This window comes from Dromaius novaehollandiae, chromosome 4, assembly GCF_036370855.1.
Source record: "Dromaius novaehollandiae isolate bDroNov1 chromosome 4, bDroNov1.hap1, whole genome shotgun sequence".
Classification (NCBI taxonomy): domain Eukaryota; kingdom Metazoa; phylum Chordata; class Aves; order Casuariiformes; family Dromaiidae; genus Dromaius; species Dromaius novaehollandiae.
In genome coordinates this window covers 82,128,757-82,153,996 of record NC_088101.1, presented here as the reverse complement: position 1 = coordinate 82,153,996, position 25,240 = coordinate 82,128,757, and the positions used below count along the sequence as shown (strand labels likewise).

At 49.1% G+C, this 25,240-nt stretch overlaps 1 protein-coding gene across 1 annotated transcript; it reads right to left on the bottom strand.

The window, feature by feature from the left end:
- Positions 1-1,227: 1,227 nt before the first annotated feature.
- On the bottom strand, positions 1,228-18,405 carry RPIA (ribose 5-phosphate isomerase A). The gene is made up of 9 exons (XM_026112765.2): positions 18,096-18,405; positions 14,179-14,239; positions 12,138-12,193; positions 8,838-8,897; positions 7,924-7,988; positions 7,548-7,616; positions 6,871-7,012; positions 5,298-5,397; positions 1,228-2,444 (listed from the first exon to the last, which is right to left on the bottom strand). The coding sequence occupies exons 1-9, from the start codon at positions 18,288-18,290 to the stop codon at positions 2,347-2,349; spliced, it is 846 nt and encodes a 281-aa protein (XP_025968550.2). The 5' UTR covers positions 18,291-18,405; the 3' UTR covers positions 1,228-2,346.
- Between the last annotated feature and the right edge of the window lie 6,835 nt (positions 18,406-25,240).

The following is a 25,240-nucleotide window of genomic DNA, read 5'->3' as shown; positions in this document are numbered from 1 at the left end:
CAAGAGCGATCGAGAGTGTCAAGAGCGATCAGTGCCAAGGTTTATGTGCAGGAGACGCATTACACCATCTCACGGTGCTAAGAGGAACCGCTGTGTGCACGGCGGTAGCACACCCTGAACAGTCACAACTGCTCTGCCTTGCGCTTTAAACTTACACCTCCTGCCCTCTGTTTTTGGTTTTGTGCAATGCCACCTTCTAAATACGTGCCCATGCTACGGCTCCCAAGCTGCAAGAGAGCAGGGCAGGATAGAGATGGCAGCTCCATCTCTTAAGGCTCCTTTGACAAGATCCTTCAAAAATGAAAGACAAAAGTTCCTCTTGCTGGTCCCTCTCCGTCCCTACACTGCAAGTTTGGGAGCCCAACGCTGACGTCCACAGCAGCTCCGCTTTGCACCACAGGGCCAGCTTAGGTCCAGCAGAGTACACGGGGAAGCTCAAGAGTTAGACCTGCGACTTTCAGGCTTAGATTTAACAAGCCCTTGCTAAGCACAAAGCTGAATGAGATCACACCTGGGCCAGGGCCAGCAAGTAATGGTGCAGTAATGGATTTATTGGATTTTTGAGAAGGAGCTGTTTGATTTTAGAGAGTCGGAGTCAACGGCAACGTCCTCTCCTGCTAATCTCATTTTCAGAAACCCGCTGTGAAAGAAGATGCCTCGTCACAAAGCTTTGCTTGATTGCTCTGTGTATCCGGGATTACATTAGGAGCCCGAGAAGTATCTGAAAACAGCCCAGGGCAATCTAGACTGAACTGTTATATTGTGAATTATTTCTGCAGTATCAAATTTGCGGGAAGAGATATTCCTGTCCTTCCAGCAAGTTGTTGACTTGATGGCAGGCAGTTTTCTCAATACAAGCGCTTCAGAACTAACAGAATAGGCATGGAGGAAAGGGAAGATTTAAAGTTGTAAAAATAGCTTTTTTTACAAAAATGAACTATATTTTAAACAGGCAGTTTTGAGACATGCAAATGCAAGACATTTCTATGGCAAGCACTGCAGTTAAGTGCTGATTAGATTATTTTAAATGAATGAGAGTATCTAAAATACCTATCTTAAGCAAAAAGAAACCAGATGCAAAATGGCGAATTTGGCCTGGGTGAAGTTTGCCTTCATAAGGGGAACGCAAAAAGCAGCTCTTAATTGAATTACAACATAACTTGTTCCAACAAGGATCTGCCCTGTTGTCCAGGGAACAGTTACTTTAAGAATCAAACTACCACCAAATCTGGTATAACAGGTCTTTATTTCAGTGTCTATAACATGAAGTAAGGGCTTGCATTTTGACACCGGAACCATGCAAAGCACCTATACGCAAAGAACAACACACTGAACAATACATCTCTCTCCTGCTACATGTGGTAAGTTTAGGCAGGAAGACTCAGTTTTCCTGTGCATTCTGCTCTATCCTTCCACAAATCAACCAGCTGCGAGAGGTGCTAAATAACCTTCATTCCAAACAAAATAATTTGCCACTGAACAGTATTTCACGTTGTGCTAAGTTGCTCAAATATGCTTCTGTAAACTTCATCGAGGACCCAGTTCTGCTCTTGTTTTACAGGGATGAAGTCCAGAACATCTCCATATATTGGAAAGGACTTTAATCAGAGGTCCTGGATCAACACAGTTGTACGAGAGCAGAATTTGGCTCAAAGGATGAACGCCTCCTCCATGCAGAGGCCCAGAGAAAGGCCCTTATAACGCTTACGTCCCAGACAAGAGGGATGTAGAGATCACAATACCCCTAGGCTCAGAGATTTGTCACATGCACAGAGGATAACTAGACACCCTGAACTATTACAAACAGTGGTGTAGAAAAATAAAAGGCATAAAATTCAGAACCCAAAAGGTTCCAAATAAGGCATCAGCAGGTCCCAACTGGATATGCTCCCGTTACATACGTCACCCTCCCAGCCAAGTGATTAATGCATTAGGATTGTATTTCTGACCTCAACCACTAAACACCAAGAGCAACCAGAAGAGTTCAAGTTCTGTTTAAAAAACAAAAACACAAAAAACAAACAAAAACAAAAACCCAAAATAAGAAGTGTCTTTTTTGGTAAATATTTCTTAGAAAATAAAAGTGTTAAAGCAATTTGTTTAAATGATTCTTTAAAAAAAAGACAACATTCCCATAAAGTAAAAATATATATATAGATAGAAATAGAATATAATCTTTTTGTTTTTAAAAAAAGACATTCAGCATCACGTCAGCGGAGTCTGATCAACTCTTCATCTGTCTTCTGCAATAACCGCTGCTCATTAAGGCAAAACGTCAGGTTGGCACCGTTACGACAGCTGAATCAAACCGGCCGAAGGCAAAGCAGAGCAGGCAGCTCGCCCGGGTCAGCGAGGCTGCTTCTCCCGCACGCTGACCGAGCCGTCCTCCATGCCAAAGTAAACCACCTCTGCCATGTCGATGAAGAGGCCTGTCTCCACCACACCTGCAAAACGAGGTTTCACACACCAATTAACACCAGAGCCACCCCACCGCTCAGGCGTTAAGACGCACTGGATTTGATGCTATTTATGCAACTGGTAGCCTGCTTGCAAATGTACTTCTTGTTCCGTTTAATTATCCGGTGACGGTGTGCTCCTTACTCCACGGCAGTCATTAGCTGTGTGCTCCTTCTTTGCACGTGACCGACTCCTGCTGCCTTTATCACAGCATCCCACCAGGCAGCCCTAAGCCACAGCAAGGGCCCACAAACACCCAGGCCAGCAGTTTCCGAACATGAGCCAGACCTGTGGATTCAAACTGAGTCTCCAGGCCTTCTTCTCATCCAGCAACAGATTTCTCTGGGAATCTGAAAATGCAACTTCCCCTGGGAGATGGAAGAAAGCCATTTTCTCATATGGATGATGGTCTTTGAAACCACAGAGATCAGGACCACAGAAAAGCCTAGGAGAAAGTTAACTGCCCTGTCTTCAGAGGACTTAAGGGCAAGATGGGTTTGAGGACAAAGATCAAGGGCTGGGGAGGAAGCATCAAACTGTTGCTCAGTCAGTCATTCCTTAGACAAAAGGCCTGGGACACTGTTAGCTCTATTTTGAGAGGTACGAAATTCTCAAGCAACTTGAATGTTGGCAGTTTGCAGCAATGAGGGGCCCAGCTCTGCACCCCGACGTGCCCTTTCAACACGGTCGCTCGCTGAACACACACAGCACGTGGCTGACCAAGGCCCTGGCCTCACCACGGACCCAGAGGAGGAGGTCACCAAAGCTCAGAGCCCAGCTCCAGCCCTGGGACTGCCATGCCACGGAAGTTTAACTGCGCTGTTTGCGGCAGTGCAGGGATTTCAACAAGAAGTCCCGCTGCAATCCACGACCTCCATGCCCTCATACTGAGCGCTTGCACAGCCAAGCCCCAAAAATCAAATGCTACCAGATGATCACTACGCAAGGAGGTGGAAGGAAAGGGAGGACAAGGGCTACTGCAAGCACAAGGTGGCCAGATCCCAGTTACCACCACATCCAGTCTTTGACTGCTCTTACACTTCTGCCCTTAGCAGGCCCATTTCTGAGCAGCAAATGAAGTAGACCATCTCTGCATCAACATGATGGAGTTATGTCTCATCACGTGCCCTTTCTTTCTCCTCCAGACCAGCAGAAGTTGTTGGGTTTTTTTTAGATCTGCTCCTGCCTAAAGTTCAAACCTGCCATCTACTGTTGGCTGCAAGCAAGTGCCAGGTGATTATTCAGACTAAGCAAACACCAGGACAAGCCAAGGTAGAGGTAACATCTTAGCAGTTCGCTCCTAGAGCAGGGAAAAAGAAAACAGGTAATTTTTCAGCAAATGGACTTTATAATAAACATTGAGGGAAGCAAAGCCACTGCACAGAAACAGCTGGAAGTTACTGGTGACTCTTCACCTAGCCTATCCCCATGCCCTGTGCTTGGTCTCAAGTTTTAATCATGGTGTAAGGACAACGTTTTGCCCCTTTGTGCAAACGCTGAGGTCTGTGCAACAGAATTCCTACCCGTTCCTTGGCAGAATGACAATGCACAAGCAGTGGGCAAAGTTAAACACAGTTGTCCTGTAGACTTCAGGGCAGGTAGGTATCAGGGACAAGCAGGGAGTCTCCAAGGAACAAGGGAAAAAAGACTGAACAGTCAAGAAAGCTACATCTGGGAGCAGCCAAGAAAGGCAGGATTGAAGGGAAGATTTTGAGAAGTCAAATTTCCTTCCAAGATTAACAGTATAATTAAAAACAGAACAAAGAAAAGAGATTGTTCCACAATGAGAATGGGCTGTGCCGCAAGGTATCAGGTCTGCTTCAAGAGCTCTAGGAGAACTTTGCCCTGGTTTTCTGTAAGAAAGATGCAGATTTGTGGGGTTTACAGCAGAGCAGCTAAAATCGACGTGATAGTGGTGGTGGAGAGAGACTTCAGCAACAGGAGGATTATTCAGTGTCATCACACGACCCTCCAAGATCAAGGCCAAGAGATCAAGCAGAGACTGAGACTGATGCACACCCATAAAAAGAAAGAAGAAGAAAAAAAAGATTTATGGTTTTCACTTCCTCATGGTTAAGCCTTCAAGGTCAGCATTTGAGAGCTTGTCTCTGCAGCAGAACATGCTTACAGGGCACTTTAACAGTACTGGCACAACCAGGTCCAGGGACTCAGTATCAAATATTTTATTTGGATGACATGAGACACTGATGCACTCTGCCAGGGAATTAGAAACTGCAGTTATCACTCAGTGCAATTCAACTCACAGAGCTGTTAAGGACAGAGATGTGCATATCTCACGCCTTTAAAAGCAGCAGCCCCTTAATCTGGGCTTCCTTTGTGCTACGGAACAAAAGAGGCTGCGTTTTGTTTAGAAACAGTTAATGTAACCAGCTGCTGTTTCTCTCTTGCATAGAAATAGCTACAACAATGTAGTCGTTTATACAAGGCAGCAACCACATTAAGACACGCTGCACCCCCACAGCAAGGTGAGCCTGTAGACTACATGACAGTAATGTGACACAGAGCTGCAAGCAGTCTCTAGAAAATAACCCAGAGCAACCACTCCCTCCATGGTCCACAAGTGTTTCCATTAAATGCCCCTCTCTAAATGGGCACAAGGACAGTAAGGAAGAGTGCAGGAGTGGCATGCCTAGTGAAGGGAAAGTTGTGGGTCCCCTGGGATCACCCCAGGCTGTCACCACCATATGAAAATCCTGCTTGTGTACAGTTGTAGTAATTCAGCTCATCCCTTCCTTTCAGAGAAAGGCTCACATAGCCAGGGGTTTCTAGCACAGACCAAGCCTTAGCCAACTCTCAGTTTTTAAGACTGGAGAAATTACCTGGTATCATTTTTATAGCCGTGTTCACTTCACTCCATTTGTGAACCTTGTCAAACTTCCAGTCCAGGATGAAGTTCCCATTGTCCGTCACCACGGGGCCCTGGGAAGCAAACCCATTTATCAGCACCGCAAGCTCCTGCTCTACCCAGCAAAGCGAGAGACTGTCACAGCTTCTCCCTGGGCACCACCATCCCTGTCCCTGATGGAACAGTTTAAAGAGTCATCATTCAAGTACATCAGGACAGGCCACTGCTCCGCACAAACAATAAGCCTGTGAACAAAAATGAGATCCTCATTGTCCTGTGGAACAGTTCACAGATAACCACATGGACGCTGGAAATAACAACTCTTAGTAAGGGTTCAATTTCATCATTGCAGTAGGGGACCCTTTTCACATGAGCAAAGCCACATGAATATCCTAGAAAGGCTACTATGAGCAACTGAAGCCGAAATAAGATTCCCCCCACACCACCACCAGCAGTGGTAAGTGTCCTGTGTTCTGCTGGATGCCCTCAGGAAGTTTTGGCCTCATTAGTGCCCCAAATGTGCCCAGCACTTTCTCAAGCCCAACAGAAGGAGCAATCGGGTTCTTTTAATACAGCAGAGACAAATGGGGCTGAGAACAACACATTTCAGTGGCACTGAGCAGGGTTTGCAACCACACATGCCAGGAGAGACCTGCGTGCGAGACCACGGCACGAGACCGCATCCTCTGAGGACCCAGCTCATGCTGGAGCGGCACAGACATGCATTCCCGGAGCGAGGCTCGTCTCAAGTTCACGGAGAACGGCTGGCTTGCTCTTCTCAGAGCCTAAATGTAGCCTGTGCAGGCTCTTGGGCCAGGGGCTTTTAATGCATTAAAAACAAGTATTATTTAGCTTTCAGGCATTAAGTCTAGTTGTTACTGCAGACACCCCTCTTCCCATGTGACACGGACTAGCTAAGCCTGGCTGCCCAACTCAGGATAAGACTGTGACAGCAGAGACAAATCAGTTTCAATCTTAATTTAGTCCAGCTCTAGCTGCACATGGTGCAGGGAAGCCTGGGATGGAGCCTGAGCTGCCCACCTAACTCAGGGCAGTCTTTGGCAGCACGGACCACCCTCCAACCTCTAAATGGCACTGCAGAGCAGCAGGTCAAGGATTTGTAAGTGAACAGATGGAGGCCCAGGGAGAGTAAAGATCATTCTCACACATGCAGAGACCGTCACTCTCCATGACAGATTGCACACGGCTGAGGAGAGGAATGGAACAACCTTCAGACACAGACTGGATGGATGCAGCAGGTCCCAGGGCACTGCCCAGGCAATCCCTCCTCCCCCCTGTCCAGGGGCTGTTTGCTTTAGGAGACGTACAGCAAGAGATGTACAGGCTTTCTATGAGCAGCCTCAACATGTAAACACACAGTTCAATAACCATATATAATTAGTATAATTAGGGAGAATTACACAAGGGGGCCACTTGCAGAAATAAGAGGCCAAATTTGATTAGATGAAAGACCAGGCCTCTGGTCCTTTGCATGGCCAGGTTCACACCACTCCTTTGGGGAACTGGGTCAGATCAAGGACACTTACTGCTTTGCTAACAGCCATCCGCAGCTCAGCAGCACCTCCAAAGTTTTTGGTCAGGGTTCGAGTGACAGGGACGTAAGCCATGGGGATGACTTCAATAGGAATTCCCCTCTTCCACTGCTCCCCAAGGCTCTCTGATTTTTTCCTGAGGACATGGTTTGAGGTGGGATTAACATCAGATATGACATCGCTAACAACATTAACGTAACATACATATATTTTCTCTTGCAAACCCCTTAGGCATAAAGGCCCTGGAGGGCACAGTGGCTATTCACTTGTGCGCGTGTGTAGGAAGAACAAGTTCAATGTGTGAAGCTCAATTCACTCACGAGCCCCGTTTTGACTTGTTTTGGATGAGCGACAGAAGTTAGCTTTTCTACAGCCCCATGGCTGTCTGCACAAAAGGGGAAATTTATTCAGTGCTGACAACTACTGAGCTCAGAAAGAGCAATACAGCCACTTCCCCCCCCCACTCCTAGAACCACAAACTCTGCTGAGTCCTAAACAGGTCTGCCGAGTTGAAAATTAAAATAGAAAAGCTAAATTGCCGGAGCACTGGGAGTTGGGCTCATTTCTACCCATTCTTGCTCCCTCTGACCAACTGGAAGGAGAATAACACTGTAACACAGGGGCATCCAAATTCTCCCCTGTGGAGAGTCAAATAGGATAGGATATTTTACCTGTAATCAGCAATAACGATGAAGCATTTTGCATATCCTGCGACTATCTTCTCCTGTGTCAAGCAGCCACTGCAAGAGAGGGGAGGATAAAAAATAAATATATCAGACTGCAGTTCAGTGTGCCCGGTGGCCCCGAAAGCCAGTCGCCTCTGTCCTGCACCAGTGCTCTTCCTCCCCATCATTTTATCCACCTCATCCCTTACTATTACACACATTTCATCCAGAAGTCATCTCCCACTGCAATTTTACACATGGCTCTGCACAAGATCACGTAAGAGCTCCGCACTACCCTGAGGGACGTCTGCAGCTAGAAAAGAGAGCTCAGAAGCCACCTGACACCAGCACCCCACACAGACACACAGACAGCAAGGCTCACCCGCCACCTTTGATAAGGTTGAGGTCACAGTCCACTTCGTCCGCTCCGTCGATGGCAACGTCAAGCTATAGGAGGAGGAAAAGCTTGGCTTGGAAAGACCTCCCATGCAGTGCCAAGAAGCACTGCTCTCTGTGCAGCTCAGGAGAGCATCAGCCCTGCACAGGGCGCTTGCAGGGAGGCAGTCAGGCCTTTTCTAGATAGAAAGGTGCCAAGCAGCAGCCAGAGACGTCACTAGCGCTGGGATCACCTCGACACCAGCCTGGCTAGAGACGAATGCCTGTGGAACAGCCCAAGGATACGAGCCCCAGCTAAACCACAAGTTTTCTCCACAAGTGGAGGAAAACGACCGCTGGCCGGCAATGCACACCACTTCAGCCACTAATCTTGTGTGCTGACCCTAGGCTGACAAGCAGGAGGGTCCTGGGGAAAAGCTCAGTGACAACACTTCAGCAACGCAATACTCCCCTGCCTCAGGCCAGCAAGTCTCAAACTGGAAGAGGTGCCAAACATCTGGAGGAAACACAACCCAATATCCTACTGAGCATCCAAAGGGACCACTCTTCTCTTTCACTTTGCGCTGTTAGCATCTAGGATCTGGGGCGCATTTGGCCCTTGAGAAGAGAGGAGCCCAGTTCCCCAGACAGGGCCAGTTTCCTGCCTCTGCAACCCCTGCTCTACGCTAGCCTGGGTCCCACAAGCCAGCCCTCAGTCCTAAGTCAAAACCTGTCAGTCAGACCACCACTTTGGGCAAATTAATTATTTTTCCCCCCTCCACCTTAAGCTTGTTTTCACTTCTGTTCTGCAGCGTGGCTGCCTAAACCGTTGTCCTCAGAGAAGGCAAGCGAGCCTGATGCTTTAGTAAGGAGCGGGTTCAGGAAGGGCAGGTGAGGTTTCATTCTCACGGTTCCACTTACCTCTGGATTTCGGTCCAAGTCACTTAGTGTTAAGCCGTTCTGCAGGATCAGCTGACGAGCCTGTACACCAAGAACACAACAAATACTGTTCACCAGCAGCAGAAAGCAAACTTGCTGCGTTATTCCCCTAATTCCAACAAGGATGGAGTCTCCCTGGAAGAGCTAGACCTCTCCGTCCTGAGCAGCAAAGCTGCATCCAGCAGCAGAAACACCTAACAAGGAGAAAATGCTGCATCCAGACTGGATGATTGAATTAAAATGGTCAGATGGTACATCAGCACTCCTGGGTCCAGGTCTCTACATGCTAAATAACCAGAGGCCCTATGAACTCTGGAGGGAATTACTTGCATCCAAGTATAAGGGCAGATACAAGATTTTTGAGTTCTATATTGTCTGTTTCAGGCTGGACATCATTGCCTTTCGCACCCATCTGCACCCTCTGCTTTCCTTTGGCTGAAAACCGGGAGCAAGAAAGCAAAGTATTTAAAATCACAGAAATATGGGACTAAAGTGAAAATATTTTTCATTGGGGGGGGGGTGCGAAAAAGAACACAATTTGTATCAAAAAAGTGTGGGAAACTTCCCGAAACAGCTTTGTGGATCTGATCCACTTTTACTGAAGTAGCTGTGTATTTCCCTCTAGTGGCAAGACAGCACAGAGCACCCAGAATTACTCTCCACCTGGCTCATCAGCTTAGAAGGAAGTTTGCACTTACCGAACCTTAAATTGGTTCAATTTTCAGCGTTACAAACAGTCACATGAGTGAGATTCCCTACTTGCACTAACTGCTCGAGTCTAAACTTCCTACCACACTTTAGCTGTTCCAGGAAGCTCCAGTGCGACAGCCTGGATCAATTTATGCCCCTGAATTTAACGCACTGAATACTAACACGGTCCATCATTCATATGTATTGTATCTGAGAAACATTAAGAAGAATTAGCAGATTATACTAAAGGTAATGAGATATGATTTGAATATTCTGCATTACCGTGGCATTTCACAGCATGCAGTTTTGACACCCATGGGCTGTGGGCTCTTGATCACACTGTGCACTACGACTGCCCTAATAAGGGCTCACTAAATAAAAAAATAGACTCCCATCAGCGGGTTTACATTCATTACATGGCGCCCATGTAAGGAGCTTTCAGGGATCTGGGAATTGAAAGCATTGAAAAAAACCACAGTGCTGTACATGCAGGCCAGATCCTGAGCAGGCTTTGGGTCAGCAGCATGGAAACGAGGCAGCTCTCTCGGCTGAAGATCAGGCTCTCCGTTTGCAAGGCGACGAGAACAGACTGGCAGAAGTCAAAAGCAGAGCTCCCGCAGCTCGGGGGAAAGCAGTGGTAACTGCGCAGCACTTGCATAACAGTAAATGGCCGGGTGAAGCCCTTTTCCTCGCTAGCCCCGGGTGCGAGCCGCCCGGCACCTGGAATCCAACATGCAGCCTGGCCCATGGCGTTAGCTGGGTGGAAAGACGGATCCTTTCAGTATTAGATGAGTGGCAGGTCATTGCCAAGGAATGGTCTCGCTCTGTGCTCTCGGCACACATCCGGGTGAAAAGAAGAAACAATGCAAAAGCCAAGGGACCGATACTTACCCCAAGCACTAGCTTTACTGATGGTGGTGAAACAAGCCAAACTTACAACAGGGAAGGGAGGAGAATAAAAGCCCACTGAAACCAATTCTTCCTTGCCAGTGACCTCAGGCAGCCATTTACACCTGTACATAGCGAAAATAAGATGCTGTTTTGCTGACCTGGGAATGCTTCATTTAGAATTGGTCGAGGGTCAAGAGACTGCAAAAGATATGAAGCAGCCCCTTGTCTGGAGGATATTAGATCACACACCTGCACGGGCCCTCTCTTCCCTTTAACAGCAGTCTTTTTGCATTATTGGTAAGAAATGCTCTACTGTTATATGAACTATCTCAACGGTTCATGACAGGGCGTTCTCCATTCCACATTCAGCACGAGAGCTTAAGCCACTTGTTTTCACTATTATCTGTAAGACCTAGTAACAGAGCTCAGAGTAGTTTTCCCCAGGTTTAAAAGGTACATGATATGTTGGGATGGAGATCACTTTAGACAGATCAAAGATACAGTGTCACTATGATGTATGTATGCAACAGAAATACTGAGACAGGTGAATAAAAGTTTTTTTCTGGGTTTCACTTTTTGCCCTTTGCAGGAGTTTGTGTTATATCCAGTTGTTTACCACCAGTTGTTTGCAAAAACTGGATAAAGAGGGAAAAAGCTCTGCCCCTCTGTACTTACACTTAAAGAACATTTGCGGGGCAGGAAGATGTTATGTTTTCATAGGCTTTCAGGATAATTCAGGACGTCCCTAGTCCAACATCTTGCTCAAAGCAGGGTCAGCTATGAGATCAGACCAAGTTGCTCAGGTTGATTACACTCGCGGCAAAAAACTTTTGACAAAGCTACAATCCCAAGGTCCACAGCAGGACCCAGGAAAGCACGTGTCCAATTCCCAGAGCTGGACATTGCCATCCAGCTTCGCAAACCCTGCCGTGACATCACCTCTCCCTGCCCTAAGGGGGACAAGATGCACAGCTGCTCTTCTGCAGCAGGTTCCCGTCTCAGGGGACAGGGACAGAGAGAGCAAAGCCATTTGCCCGAAGGCACGGAAGCAGCCCGAAGGCTTCCTGAGCAGCCCTGCGTTTTACCAGCAAGCCCACAGTCTCCCTGCAAACTTCTCGGCAGCTAGACTGGTATGAACCAGTCCCTGCAAAAGTTGCACAGCAAAGGAAAGATTAAGCTGATTTCTCTGCAAGAGTTTCACATACAAGCCAGTTGTCACATTCTGTCCTGAAGCTTCCTCCTGAAAACACAAGAGCCTGCTATTACTGCTCGCACTGTGATTTTCACAGCTTTCAGGGCCTGATCCCAGATCAAAGGAAATCAGTCTAAGCATCTCCGATGAGTTTTGCATTACAAGTCTGGCTGATCACGGTTAAAAGCATTTTTGTGCACTACAGCAGGATCCAGAGCAAGCCACGCACCAACACTGGGATGACCGGTGTTACTGCACGTTCAGTACAAGCCTCCTGGCACCACAGGATCCACGCGCCTCGGGGCAGGGAAACACAGCACCAACGCTGCCAGCTTCGTTAAGTCAGTCTGCACACTGCATCACGGCTACTTCCACTGGTGCTTTCAGTTAACCCACACAGCGGTGAGCCAGCGCGGGCAGCATCATGGTTATCTCCCGCAGCCAAACAAAAGATAACCGGCACGACTGACAGCATGGACTAGCAGAAAGCAAAGGAGGAAAGTGCTTACCTGAAAAGATGTAGGGATGCAGACAATTGTGAGGTTCTCTTGTTTAACCCGCTCAGCTGCAGGGGGGAAAAAAAAAGAAGCAGAAGCCTTGCTTTGTTCATTGCAGAGACAAAACACAGCAACTTTCACTTTAAGAAAGCTCAGTTCATGCAGCCCCTTTGAATCATGGCAATTACTTGCTCAGCTTGCAAATAACTCAGTCAGGCACAAAATGCAAACAGGTGCCACCCTGCACAGGCTCAGGCTCCCAGGTCTGACCGTCCCAGCGCAGCCCAAGGCACCACGGGCCATTAACCTTTGCATCTCCAGTAGCAGAGGAGCAAATTAGTCCCTCTCCTTTCTCTCCCTCCATTAGACAGGTTTTGCTGTGGTTCTCGTAAACAGAGAGCTACAGCAGCTGTCTGAAAGGTTTTCTGGCTTGTTGCCTTGGGGACATCACATCCATTTGTTTTAAAACATTTAAATATATGGCAGGGAAAGGACTAATAAAATAAACTACAGTATTCCATTAAATGGAAGGAAATATTTCCTCCCTCAGGTTAACCTCAAATGACTAAAATCTATTACTAAGATATCATTATGGACAAAATGTTATTTAAGTACAGCATTGGGCATAAGTCAACAACCCAAGGGTGTCAGCAACAGCCAGCTCCGGAGAACGAGCGTGCGGGCTACACGCTCCAAGGCAACGCTGCCAGTTGCAAGAGTTGAAGATGCCGCACACGGGTTGTGTGTTGTTACAGCCCGTATCACAGCCAGGGCTAATGCATTCAGTAGACATGAAAAGTCATACTTTGCAGCCTGGAACAGGCTTTAAATGCGATAGACATTTATTTAGAAATTGAATCTCTGTTAAAGTCAGGAGCAGCTGTAATATTGAGTCAAACCCAGAAAGCTGAAACCCAACTCCTGAACTGCCTTGAACAAATATGTGTGCAAACACAATCTGGGATGAAATAGCAGAACAGGCAGGCCGCACAGCGATCTCTCCCGGCGTCACTCAAAGCACTGCACGGTGCTCAAATCACACCCCTGCCAGCCCAACGCTCTCCCAGGGCTGCAGCCAGCTCAAGGGAGCTCTGCCCGCAGAGCTGCAAGACCCAAGGGGACTCTCCAGGCGCGCAGAGAGCAGCCCAGCTGCGACACACTGCACTTTGCTTCCAAACAAGAGTCCTCTCACGCTTCTGATCGAAACCCTCAGGAAGTACAGGCTGATCCAGCAACCCCGACCCGCCGCAGCAGGCTGCTCCATACAGCACTCAAGCAGAGCGCGGCGGCTCAAGCCGCACAAGGACTAGGTACAGTACCTTGACAAGCAAATTTGCCCTAAAGCTGAAAGTGCCCTTTAGAAGCCTGCGAAGGAGAAGTTTATCCGTATGCCTCATTAGAGAGAGCACAGAGGTTTAATTAGCCTCACAGTCACTCTCCAAAAACGCATCTGTCTTGCTTTAATATTTTGCAAGAGGGAGAAACTTTCTGAATTACACCTTGAGCAAAACTTACATCCAGGGCACACAGATCAACCTAGCCACAGGGCATAACAAAATTGCAGTGGGATTCAATCCTCATTTCCATTATACCTCAGCAGGACCCTTGATATGAATAATATGGATGTGAGCAAGCAGCATCAGCTGCATACAAATGGGTTAACGGAAGCAGAGCAGCTGCATGGCCTGAAGCCACAGAGCAAGTCAGGACGGGGCAGAGCTGGAACTAGACGGAGGGTTTTCAGCTCCAGTTTGTGGTGGATGCCAGTAAATTGCATTGCCTAGTTGTATGGGGAGAACAGGTGGCAAAGCACAGCCCTGTTGAACAAAGTGAAGGAAATATTAACTCCTCAGGACTCTCCACGCAATAAAATTGGAGCATAAGTCCCAGTTTTAACCTTCAGCTTCAAGCATGACACAGCAGTCAGTGAATGCACCGGATGCATAAGTGTCAAGTCCACATCTTGACGATTTAGGCCTGGTTTTCACTTAGTTGGGGTGGCTGGACAAGAGGATTTTCTGCTGTGGGCATGACACGAAGGGGAGCATCCTACCTAATCGCTGCACTGCATGGACAATTGTGGAACCACTTCCGATGCCGAGGACTTGATTGTTCTGCAAATCAAAGAGAGACAGGAGAGTGCTGTTAGTGGGGGCTCGGTACAAGGTCTCTTCTGCTTTTCCCAATAGACTCTATGAAACATTTGCAAGAGGAACCTTGCCCAGATGTACCCTGAAACCCAAAGTATTAGCACACCAGATAAGAAATATGCTGCTTCAGCAATGGCAGAACTCCTTTCTGGTCTTAGCTGGGCTTGAGAAGGGATTTGAAGTAACTCGCCCACTCCTTAAAGCACATGTGCTTATTAAATACCACTGTGGTCTGAACTCTCCACAGGGAGTTCAACGCACACTTGCTGCTTGTCACCAACATAAGAAGTCGGAATTCCAATTAATCCTTGAAAAATGAGGAAGTTCATGAAAAGTTCAGCTCAAAAGACATATTTTCCTCCCCCACAAGGGCCTAACGCAGAGGAAGAAGGAAGCCTGAGAAACACTTCCCACATCGCCAGGCTTGCACAGGCAGGACCTCAGAGCTCAGCCTGCGGACACTTCTTCACGGCAACATCCCCCTCGGGCACAAGCAGCCCAGTTTGCAAGCCCAGTCCCGGCATGGGCCACGGCTTTTCCTTCTGGAAGCAGGAGAGGACTGCCAGCTCCTGCTGCAGCATCCTGCACAGCCTCTCGCACAGAAAAGCTGGAAGCTGCAGACCATACCGCAGAGGAGGAAGTGGAAACGGCCTCACGATAACATCTCCCAAGGAAGCCACAAGGTAAAAGCACCCGTTTGCTGCCAACGGTATTGTTAGTGAACGGCGCTGTGGCATCAGCCACCAAAGCAAAGCACGCAGGAGCAGTTCCTAGAGTATAGCAAAAGCTGCCTCCAAACAGAGTGTATAACTGCCTACACGAGAGTCTAGTAACACCCTGGAAAGCTGGGGAAGCAGCACATGCCGAAGAGGATCACATCTTAACCGTGGCTCAGCCCTGGACTTTCTCTGCCTCTGGTCCGGCTGAAGAGTGGATCACTAGTTTCATCCACAGTGCAGAAGGACCTCAAAAACTTGCTGCAGGATGAAGGCGGATGGCATAAGTGTGTTAAGCTCCAAAATGCAGATCCCCTTAGCCTGTGCTTATTGCTGTCTCAACGTCCAACCCACTGAGAGCTACCTGCAGCCTCTCTCATGCTTCTCATTTGCAGTGTACTTGGCCCTTCTTTACACGGGATCCAAAGCCTAAATTGACATAAGGAAGCACAATACCACTAAAGAGAATTTGGATGTGAAAGACTTCAACCCAGCCAGAGATTCAGTATATTCATTAGACAAGTCAGGAGCTCTCTCCATGCCCAGCAAATCCAGAGTTTGGCAGCCGCGCACAAAGCCACATCCAGAGGGTCTTACTGGGTTACAAGCCTGCCTGGAAAGGGGGAGCTCACAGCAGGTCACTCTGCCCTAGGGCTAGTGATTTCCTTCGCTTCTGCAGGTCAAAAGTTTAAAAAGAAAAAAGTTCAAAATCCAGTAAGAAACCAGAGACTTGTGGTATCTTCCAGCCCTCACTAACTGCTGGGAGTCTGCTGCTTTCCCCTCCTTTTGCAGATCACAGCTGTGCATTTGCAACGCTGCCAGCAGCGCTACAACACAGGGGAAACCCAAGCGCTCTCAAGTTTCCTTGGCTTCCTTTCCCTGAGCCCAGCTCAGGCACCAGAGCAGCTGCAGGGGACGAGCGAGGCTGCGCGGAGGCTGCCGGGCTTGGAAACACCACCACCACCACCCATATTGTGCCAAGAGACTTGTTCTGACCTTGGAAGAGGCAGTTTCATCTCTTTGCCCTCATTTTGACTGTGTGGGACAGCTTCTTGGAGCAGCTTGATGCCCTAAAGGGATGGTGAAAGCCTCAGCAATCAGCGGCTCCATTATAATGAAGTGGGAGCAGCTCATAAAGCCACCAGCCCATCCACAGCAATAAACTTGAAGACATCTATCACTGCTGAGGGACAAAACGCCTCTCCCTTAGGCGGTGGCAAGACCTTGGGATAAGCTGGTTTCCCAAAACAACAGGTTAAGCCAGTCTAAACCAGTGCTATCACAACCGCAGCCTCTCCTTCCCCAACTACAACCTCCCCCTTGGCAGCTCCCCCCTCTACCCAAAGCAGGGCTAGAACCGGCCAAAACCCACCTACTTTCAAAAATAGGTGAAAGATGAGCATTGGTGAGAAGGAGAGAACAGGGTTGGCGTGCGAGAGGCAGGTCCAGCTTACACCACCGAGTAGCAACGTCCAGCGCGAAGAATGACATTCCAGGTAGCTCAGTGAAACCCCGGCAAACAAAACGGAGGCATTTAGCCACGATACAGCTTGGCACGACGCTTGCAGAGGACAAGTAGAGCCAAGAGCAACCAGAGCGTTTTCTCCGAGCTCACCCAGGAGGCGAGAGACAGTAAATAAGTTACAGAGCAGTTAACGGGACCTGCGGCAGAGCCCTGCCTTGAGAGGTGGTGTATAAAAGCAAAGCCAGCTCGTCCCCAAGCAGCTTATGGCTCTAAAGCCCTGACCCTTGAGCTCTCCGTGCTCCTACGAGTGTTTGCACTGAACAGGAGCACAGCCCTTGACTTAAGAGCTCGTTCACCGCCGGCGTCCGCTCAAAATACTCCTGCTCCCTACTACAGGGCTCTGGTCCCACAGCCGCGCTGGGACAAGCGCTGTGGATGAAAACACCGACCTGGCTTTAACTAAACATAATAATAAAAAGCTCTTCTCTCCCCATCCCCTCACCCATCCCAAAGTTTTAAATAAGCTGCAGGCTGTACAAGGAACTGTGGTACCAGTGCAGCTAGGGACGGTGCGAAAGAGGATGGCCAGGAGCAGCAGCAGTTTGCTTTAGTACCGGTACCAACCCCGCAGTGCCATGAACTGACAGCAAAGGTAAGCGGGGCTGTTTTCTGCTGTCGGGACCAGGAAGGCTGTAAACCCTGCAGGGGCAGGACATTTCCTGGAAGGTTTGTCCAGCACAACTTAACCCCGACTCAGTAGGGTCTCCCACGTGTCCCTGCAACGCAGCTGTGTTTTAGGAGATTTTACCACTCTTTTCGTTAACAGTGATAGCTTTAACGGCCAAACATGTAACTAACCTTTACAAAGAGCAACTGTGCTCTCCTGAGGTGAGTGGAAGCTGAAACAGGAGATTTTCTGTAATAGCTGAGACCATCTAACTCCTTTGCAGTGACTCTAAATGTTTCTCCACAACTGTTTCAAACCAACATTACCCCACCGCTGCCTATTTTGCTCAATCAGCATTATTAGCCAGGCCTCGAACTTTAATCAGCTGGAACAAGGCCAGAAACACTATCGTAAGTTTGCTTCAGCACAAAACAGCTCAAAGGGCAACCTTTTCACAAGAAAAAGTCCAAAATTAAGAACCACGTTTTGCCCAAGACCAGCCGACCACCCAGACCACGACAACCCGCAGCAGCAGTCGTGCCTCGGCTCCGCAGATCGCTCCACGCCTTGCGACACGAGTCCTTCCTCTTGCAAACTGCCAGCGGGCGACTTTTGGGCTGGGTTTCCCTAGGAAAGGAGGTTTATGCAACGGCCATTCAGTCCCTTGGGTTATCTCCCATCCCACATAAAACTTTGGGGCGCGTTGGAGATACGGGACTCTCAGAGGTAGCGTGTGGCTACGTGGTGCAGAAACGCGCATCCAGGTGTGGACCTCTCGCTGTCACGCTCAAGAAGGAGAGGCTGCAAAGCACTTGCGGGACACCGGGAACCAGGCAGGGGGGGTGGGAAGGAAAGGGGATTTTCTTCCCTAAGTGCAAACACCGGACTCCGTAGCAGGGAGTTGCAGCACCGCCGCTGCAGAAGGGCTCCCACAGCAAACACCGCCACACCAAGCGAGCGCGGGGCTCTCACCTGGACGTGCTTGTCCACGGCCGCCCAGGCCGCCCGCCGCTTGGCCTCCTCTGCCATGGTGCCGCCGAGCCGCCCGCGGGCCACGCCGCGCCTGCCCCCCGCTGCCGCCGCCGCCGCCGCCGCCCGGTCCCGGTGCCGCCGCGGCGCCGCCAGCGCCGTGCTGCGGAGCGGGCCGGGCCGGCCGGGGAGCCGCATGCCGCCGCGGCCCGCCCCCGGGGGGCTCTCCCGCGCGGGCTGCAGGCCGGGGCCGGGCCGGCTCCCTGCCTCCGCCGCCGCCGCCTCCTCCGGCTGCTCCTCCTCCTCCCCGGGGCGGCTGGGACTTGTAGTGCCGCCCGCCGCGAACTACAGCTCCCACAGTGCTCCAGCCGCCCCCGCCGCCGGGCTCGGCTCGGCTCGGTCCGACTTGACCGAGCTCCGCTCGGCTTGGCCCAACTCGGCCCAACTCAGGCCAGCCCAGCCCAACTTGGCTTGGCTCGGCTCGGCCCCACTTGGCCCAGCTCCACTCCGCTCGGCCCGACTTGGCCCAGCTCCGCTCGGCCCAGACCAGCCCAACTCAGCCCGGCTTAGCCCAACCCAACTTGGCTTGGCTTAGCTCGGCTTGGCCCAGCCCAACTCAGCCCAGCTCAGCCCAGCCCAACTTGGCTTGGCTCAGCTTGGCCCAAGTTGGCCCAGTTCAGCTCAGCTCAGCTCGCCTCGGCCCAGCCCGGCCCAGCTTGGCCCAATTTGGCCCAATTCGGCTCAGCTCAGCTCGACCCAACTTGGCCCAACTCGGCTCAGCCCGGCACAACTCAGCTTGGCCCAACTCGGCTCAGCCTGGCCTGGCCCGGCTTGGCCCAACTCAGCTAAGCTTGATTTGGCTTGGCTCGGCTCAGCCCAGCTTAGCTCAGCTCAGCCCAGCTCGGCTGGGATCGGTTCAGCAGGGCTCAGCTTGCCTCAGCTTGGCCCAGCTTGGTTCATCTTGGCTCAGCTTGGCCCAGCTCCATTCGGTTTGGTTCAGTCCAGCTCAGTTCGGCCCAGCTCGGTTTGTCCCAGCTCGGTTCAGCCCAGCTCAGTTTGTCTTGGCTCAGTTTAGCCCAGTTCAGTTCACATGGGCTTAGTTCGGCCCGACTCAGCTCCACTCAGCTTGGCTCAGTTCAGCCCAGCTCAGCTCAGCCCAGCCCAGCCCAACTTGGTTCAGCTTAGCCTGATTCAGCTTGGCCAGACTCGGCTCAGCTCAGCTCAGCCCAACTTGGTTTGGCTTGGCCTGACTCGGCTCAACTCAGCTCCTTTCGGTCCTACTCAGGGCCTAGAGGGCCACCACCCCAGCACTGAGGCTTTGGGAGTTGAGTTTTGGGAGATGAAGCCCTGAAATGATATATTCCTGTACGGAAGGGCAGGCCAGGCCAGGTCCCTGGTCCCCCAAAGACGTTGGCCCTCAGACCACAGAGTTATCAACTACCGCTCACTGGGGCTTATCCTGGCCTGCAGGAGGGCCGGTGTAAAACCTAACAGAGGTTTTCAGTCGGGGAGCACATAAACCCTTTTTTCCTTTTTTTTTTCTTTTTTTTTTTTTTCTTGTATCCTGCATTGGAAGCCGTTGAGATTGCTCCTGAGAAAGTAACAGAGAGACCAGGTCAGCCTTCAAGTCCTTCCACACCACCATGTTCCCTCCTGGGAGTCTAGTTAAGACCATGCTTTGGCGTCTCAGACTGGTGCAGCCCCACTGAGATGCATGAGAATTGCAGGTATTTACCACTTACTACTCACTCAAGGTCACAGTGAGTTGAGAAGGATCTTTTTTTATATTTATTTGCACAACAGAAGAGTTGCTGTCGCTTTTTTTTTTTTTTTAGTTCTGTGCCTGACTTGTTTTGTTGTCACCCTCTGCAGTTCTGCTGTAATTTTTAAGGGCTAGAAATGATCTTTTCTGTTTTCCCTGGGTAAGCAAACCAGTCTTTGAACAATGGGGTGTTACTTAAACAAAGACTCTATTATCACTGCCCAGGCGTATCGAGCAAATTAAGGCCTCACCTTTCTGTATGGAGCAGGTGACTTGCTGTTAAAAGCATGTGATGGCTATACTGAATAGTTTTCTATTAGCTGGCAACGATCTTTCCTGCAAATTACACACTTTAAAGTGCAAACGCACGTTTAGTGAAATTTATATTTCAGAAAGACTCAGCCGTAAGTACTGTGTTCTTCCAAAATGCATTTTCACCAGAGCTGAAGGAGAAGGTGACTGGGTTTTGGGGTTACTCCTTTCATTACCCTAATGTTTGACTGCTGCCTGAAATGGAAACACATGCTAAACAGTCGTGGGCATTTTGCATTGATCAGCAAGCCCATCCATACATGTGCACATCTCTCAAATCCCACCGGAGCGGGGAGGGCTAGCACTAAAGTTAAATACGGGTTGAGAAACCTGTTTGTATTCTCACAGCCATTACTGGTAGCTTTGGCTTAAAACTCTTACAGTGCACGTGCCTGGAGGAACGCAAACATTTCCACTTACAGATAATGCTGTTTTCTGTTAGCATTTTATCTGAATTTGCTGGCCAATTACAGTTTCAGTGAAGGCAGGAAAATCTTCCGTAGAGTGTTTAATTTATGGTGTGCTGAGAACTGCCTGTGCACAAAAGGAGGGCACCAGACTTTGAGAAATGAATTTTCCTCAAGTTTCAGTGACAGCCAGCTCTATTTGCCAACAGGTCAAAGTCCTTTCATACAAGCCTGTGTTTGCCCCTTGCCAAAGCCCTGCTAGGAGCCAACTCTTCAGTACAGAGGGAGGTGTTTGAACCTGCTTTGTTTGGATAGATATTTTCCTTGTCAAGCAGGGTGGGAACTGCTGGATGTTAACCCTAACAAAATGTCAGGCTGGTGAGCAGAGCGGCTTGGACCACGAGACTTGTCAGAGTGGCTGTATGATGCCGGCTGCTGAATCCTGCATCTAAGGCTGAAATTACATGTTAGGAAATTACACAGTAGCTGAGATAACAGCTTGGTGCTGTCAAAAAACGGAAGATCCCGTTCCTTACTCTCTTCAGCCACCTTCCACTCTGGTCTTGGGTATAGTTTATGCTGGCTCTGGCATTCCTCTGACCCTCTGCTGAGCTGATTCACCTTGCCACACAGGCAAAGAGAGCATTTTCTTCTTTCAGGATGAGTGAGTTGAACTGGCTCAGACAAACTTCACACATCTCTCTGAAGCAGAGTTGCATACCTGGCTTAAGCTGCTCTCGTGCAAGACAGCAAACGCCCCAAAAAGGAGCATTCTCACACTGGTCCATCCTCTGCCAAGTTTTCCTGTTACTTTCATGTGATGACAGGGGGCTGATTTTTCTGAAAGGTAAAGCAACTGAAAAAATCAAGGTGAATATTCCTGACCTTGTGCAAGTATGAGGAAAGCGGCAAGAATAATCAGTTCGGAATGGGAAGGCTGTAGGACAGTCTTCTGCAGCAGGCTTAGCCTATCTTAAACGTGTTGTGAAAGTGCACACTAACCTGAGTGAAATCCTAGTGAAGACACAGCAGTCCCTGGCTGTCGGACCTGTTTATCTGAAATTTATTTGAAAGTACTTCTAACTCATTTTTCCAGATAAACTCTTTTTCTAGTTGGCAGTAACTCTCCAAGCCTCTTCTTCCAATCACGTCTCAGCAGATACATTCTTGCTACCTCATTTTTTATCCTGCAAACTCCAGTTCAGTGACATTTCTGCTGGATAACACCTACTTCACTTCTTGTCTCTGTTGCGATCCTGTTGGATGAGGAACTGCTTGGTTTCATTCTGCTTATGAGAAGAAATCAGCAGGGGTGCTGGTATATCGGTTACGATGTGTGCAACTTTCTGACAGTCTGAATTTTCCTGGGGGAAAAGGCAGGCTCTAAATGATCGTCTTGCAGGGGACCACTAATGGCCTTTGGTAGAGGGCAGCCACAAGGTGGCATGCTGGGCTTTCATTCCCGTGCCTTGCTGCTCCGGGAGCAAGTTCTTCAAGAAAAGCTGGCAGTTCATATGCAGAGTTACGTAAAACACCATTCATATTAACAGCCAGCATCCTGCAGTACAGGCTTTGATTTCCAGATAAATGGCTGGTCGGATTTTATGTTATTGTCATATGACTGAAATAGATCTCTTGTGTCAGTCTAAACAGAATGGAGAATGTGAGTCATGCTTTGCAACAAAAAGGAAATTTGGGGTTGTTGGCACAAGCTTTTAATACAGAGAGGAAATCATGCTACTGTATTCCAGTGCTTGGTTTATGGACTTGTGAGTAATATCATCCATGTCTTAAAGAACTAAGTTTCCAAACAGAAGAGTGGTAGCTTTTAGATCACGATGATTGTTACTCCTTTTGCTATAGTGCTAAGGAACATAGATGAGGAGCAGCCTAGAAGAATATATGGACTCTCCTGAAAGCTGTTAACAGCCCCCATAAAATAAAAGGCAACATTTGGCAGACTGCTGACCTGGGGCAGGCGAGTGGGAGGAAATACAAGGAAGTATGAGTATTAACTCATGAGTGTGGTAAGGACACTTGCACAAGGCACTTCGTGTTTTGCCTTAAGTGTAATAAACCATTATGAACCAGGACAAATGCAGAAGCGTTGGTCTACTTGTGAGGTATTCAGATACTCTAAAACTTGCTGTGGTCTGTGGTTATTGAGTATTTGTCTCTAAGCCCCTTGAATAACTAGCAGGGAAAGACAGCAATTACTGCAAAAAGCATGGCACAGTACTAGATTTGCTGCACAATCTCTAAATATAATGGAGTTTTAAATTTAAATACATTGGCGCTACCCTTCGACATGACTGTTCACAGCACTGCTATGCAAGAAAGATTAATTTAAATGGGAACAGGTGCAGGGGAGGGCTAGTGAGACGAACAGGGGAACAGAGAGCCAAAAGTGTAAGGAAAGAATAAAAGCCTTTGGCTTGGTTTGCCTAGCAAAACAGAAGGAACGTGATTACCCCTTATAAACATATGCAGGGGCAGACACTCGAGAGAGAGGAGTTATCTAAATAAAGAAAATATTAGCACAAGACCATATGGATATAATAAAAAATGTCATTTAAGTTACTAAAAATGACAATTTTCTAACACGAGCCACTTGGCATGTGGCACAAGGTAAACTCTTTTGGACTTCATTTTAATGAATGAAGCCAAAAAAATCTCTGGATTGCAAGTCAGTGGTTGTCTGGGGACCAGCGTTCGTGACCTGACTTTGCATACATCTGGAGCTGTTTTTTCCAACTGATCAGAAAATAGAGTGTGAGCAGGAAGAAAAATTTAGGTAGAAGTCTACAAATGACAATGCAAAGCTCTTCAAAAAGAGTTCACTGAGTGATCAGAGAGCCACATTTCCAAAATCATGAAAGAGAATACTTTGGCTATTCCTGTTTTAATGGCAGGCTGGAGACGGTGATTAAAAATAAAGAATAAATAGCCAAAATGTGGAAAAGGGGAACGAAATAGCTGCTGGTATAAATAAGAAGTTATGAGAAGCAGAGTAAAGTTATTCGAAGTGAAGCACATCAAAGGAAATCCATAACTGGCAAGGCTGTGCCCAGCAAAACTGCCTGGAAACTCTTGTAACGGTAGAGGCCCATTACTAGATGGACATGATTAAAATGTCAATAACAATGCAGAGTGTTCACTGAACATTTATGATCTCTGTTTGTAAAGAAGCAGGAAGATATGTGCGTGGATTACTGAACAGTGATGTGATAAATTCCAGTCTATCAGAAACCAAGGAAGCTCTGGTCTTCTAGGGAAAATTGTTGCCCGCTAGCTGTGAAATCGGAAGATCCCTTGCCTGGTAGACATCCATCTTTAGTAAACCTTAAAATACCAGAGCAATTCTAGAAACGTGCCAGGATGGTACCTGTCCTCAGACAGGGCTGTTGTATGCTATGCAGTAAATGTAGATGAAAGAAGAGTTCCTGGCTAAATACCGGAAAAGATGATGCTTTGTGATTCAATTATTGAAATTAATAATGATTCAGTATGTGATTCAATCATTAAAATTAATAATGCCAGTCAGAGATCTAATAGAAACCTCATTTCAGGCTTGAAGAAGACAAGCCCTCTTGAAAAAAGAAGAAAGTAAGTCCTCTTGAAATTAACTTTTTAGGTGTAATAAACTTTCTTTTTTTAGGGATTTTCCTTAAAACTGCCCAGTATTTTAATGAAAGCGCAGCATAACACAGCATCAGTTAAGCATACATTGTACACTGGCCACATAGGTGTTTTTTAGGACTGGCTGTAAATCACTACTGAACAAGGCTGCATCTAACGGGAGCCCTGCAGGATCAGTACTATCCGGGGATGTAATCGTTATTTTCATCAGTCATTCGGAAGTAAATATAAAATCACTCCTAACACAATTTGCATCCAGCATCTGCACTGGCAGGGTGGTGAACCAGGAGGACACAGGCTGCTGCTCAAAATATGGGAAAATGGGTCCAAGTAAGCAGAAAACGTCGTAAGATGGTCGAACATGACACCGTGGGGCTGTGAAGGGCACAGGGGCGCTACCAGCCCAGTGGAGGGGCACAGAGCTGGACCGACTGCGCAGGGTTTGGGCCCAGCACACCTGCTCCCGGGCCTGCCCCAGCAGCGCTCCCTCACGCAGCCCCTCGCCGCCTGTCATGGCGGCGGCGGCCCCCGCCTGTGTGGGGGTGAGGGAGGGGCGCACCCCCTCCTTCCCCCCCGGCGAGTCCATTCCGTCCCGGAGGGGCCCTTTAAGGCCCCCCCCCGCCAGGGCGCTTGGTGCGCGCCGCTGAGCCCGCCCCTCCCGACACGGAGAAACAGCCACGTCTCCAGCCCGGCCGAGGGCCTGTCAGGAAGGGGAGGGGCCGCGCCCAGCGGCGCGCCAGTCAGCAGCACGTGTGGCGCGCCGGCTCCGCCAATCCGCGAGCGGGCCGGTGAATCATGCGCTTTTGATTGGTCGCGGCGGCCGTGGTTGGGGGAGAGGAGAGGAAGCGGCGTGACTCCAATTGGGCCGGCGGCTCTGTTGACAAACACCGTCGCCGCGTTCTTTCCCGCCCCGCCCCGCAGCCGCGCCAATCAAGCGGAAGCGGCGGCCGGAGCGACGCGTCTCTCGCCCAATGGGCTGCGTCCCCGCCGGAGGGGGCGGGGCGAGCGCCGGGCGCCGGTACGTGGCG

Bases quoted from the DNA above. Each gene is read 5' to 3' on its own strand.
- RPIA (XM_026112765.2), bottom strand. From the start codon at position 18,290: ATGCGGCTCCCCGGCCGGCCCGGCCCGCTCCGCAGCACGGCGCTGGCG. The intron at 8,898-12,137 runs GTAAGCACTTTC...CTTGGTGTACAG, and splicing joins GCATCCCTACATCTTTTCAG to GCTCGTCAGCTGATCCTGCA. The intron at 7,617-7,923 runs GTGAGCCTTGCT...CCTCTCTTGCAG, and splicing joins AACCTTATCAAAGGTGGCGG to TGGCTGCTTGACACAGGAGA.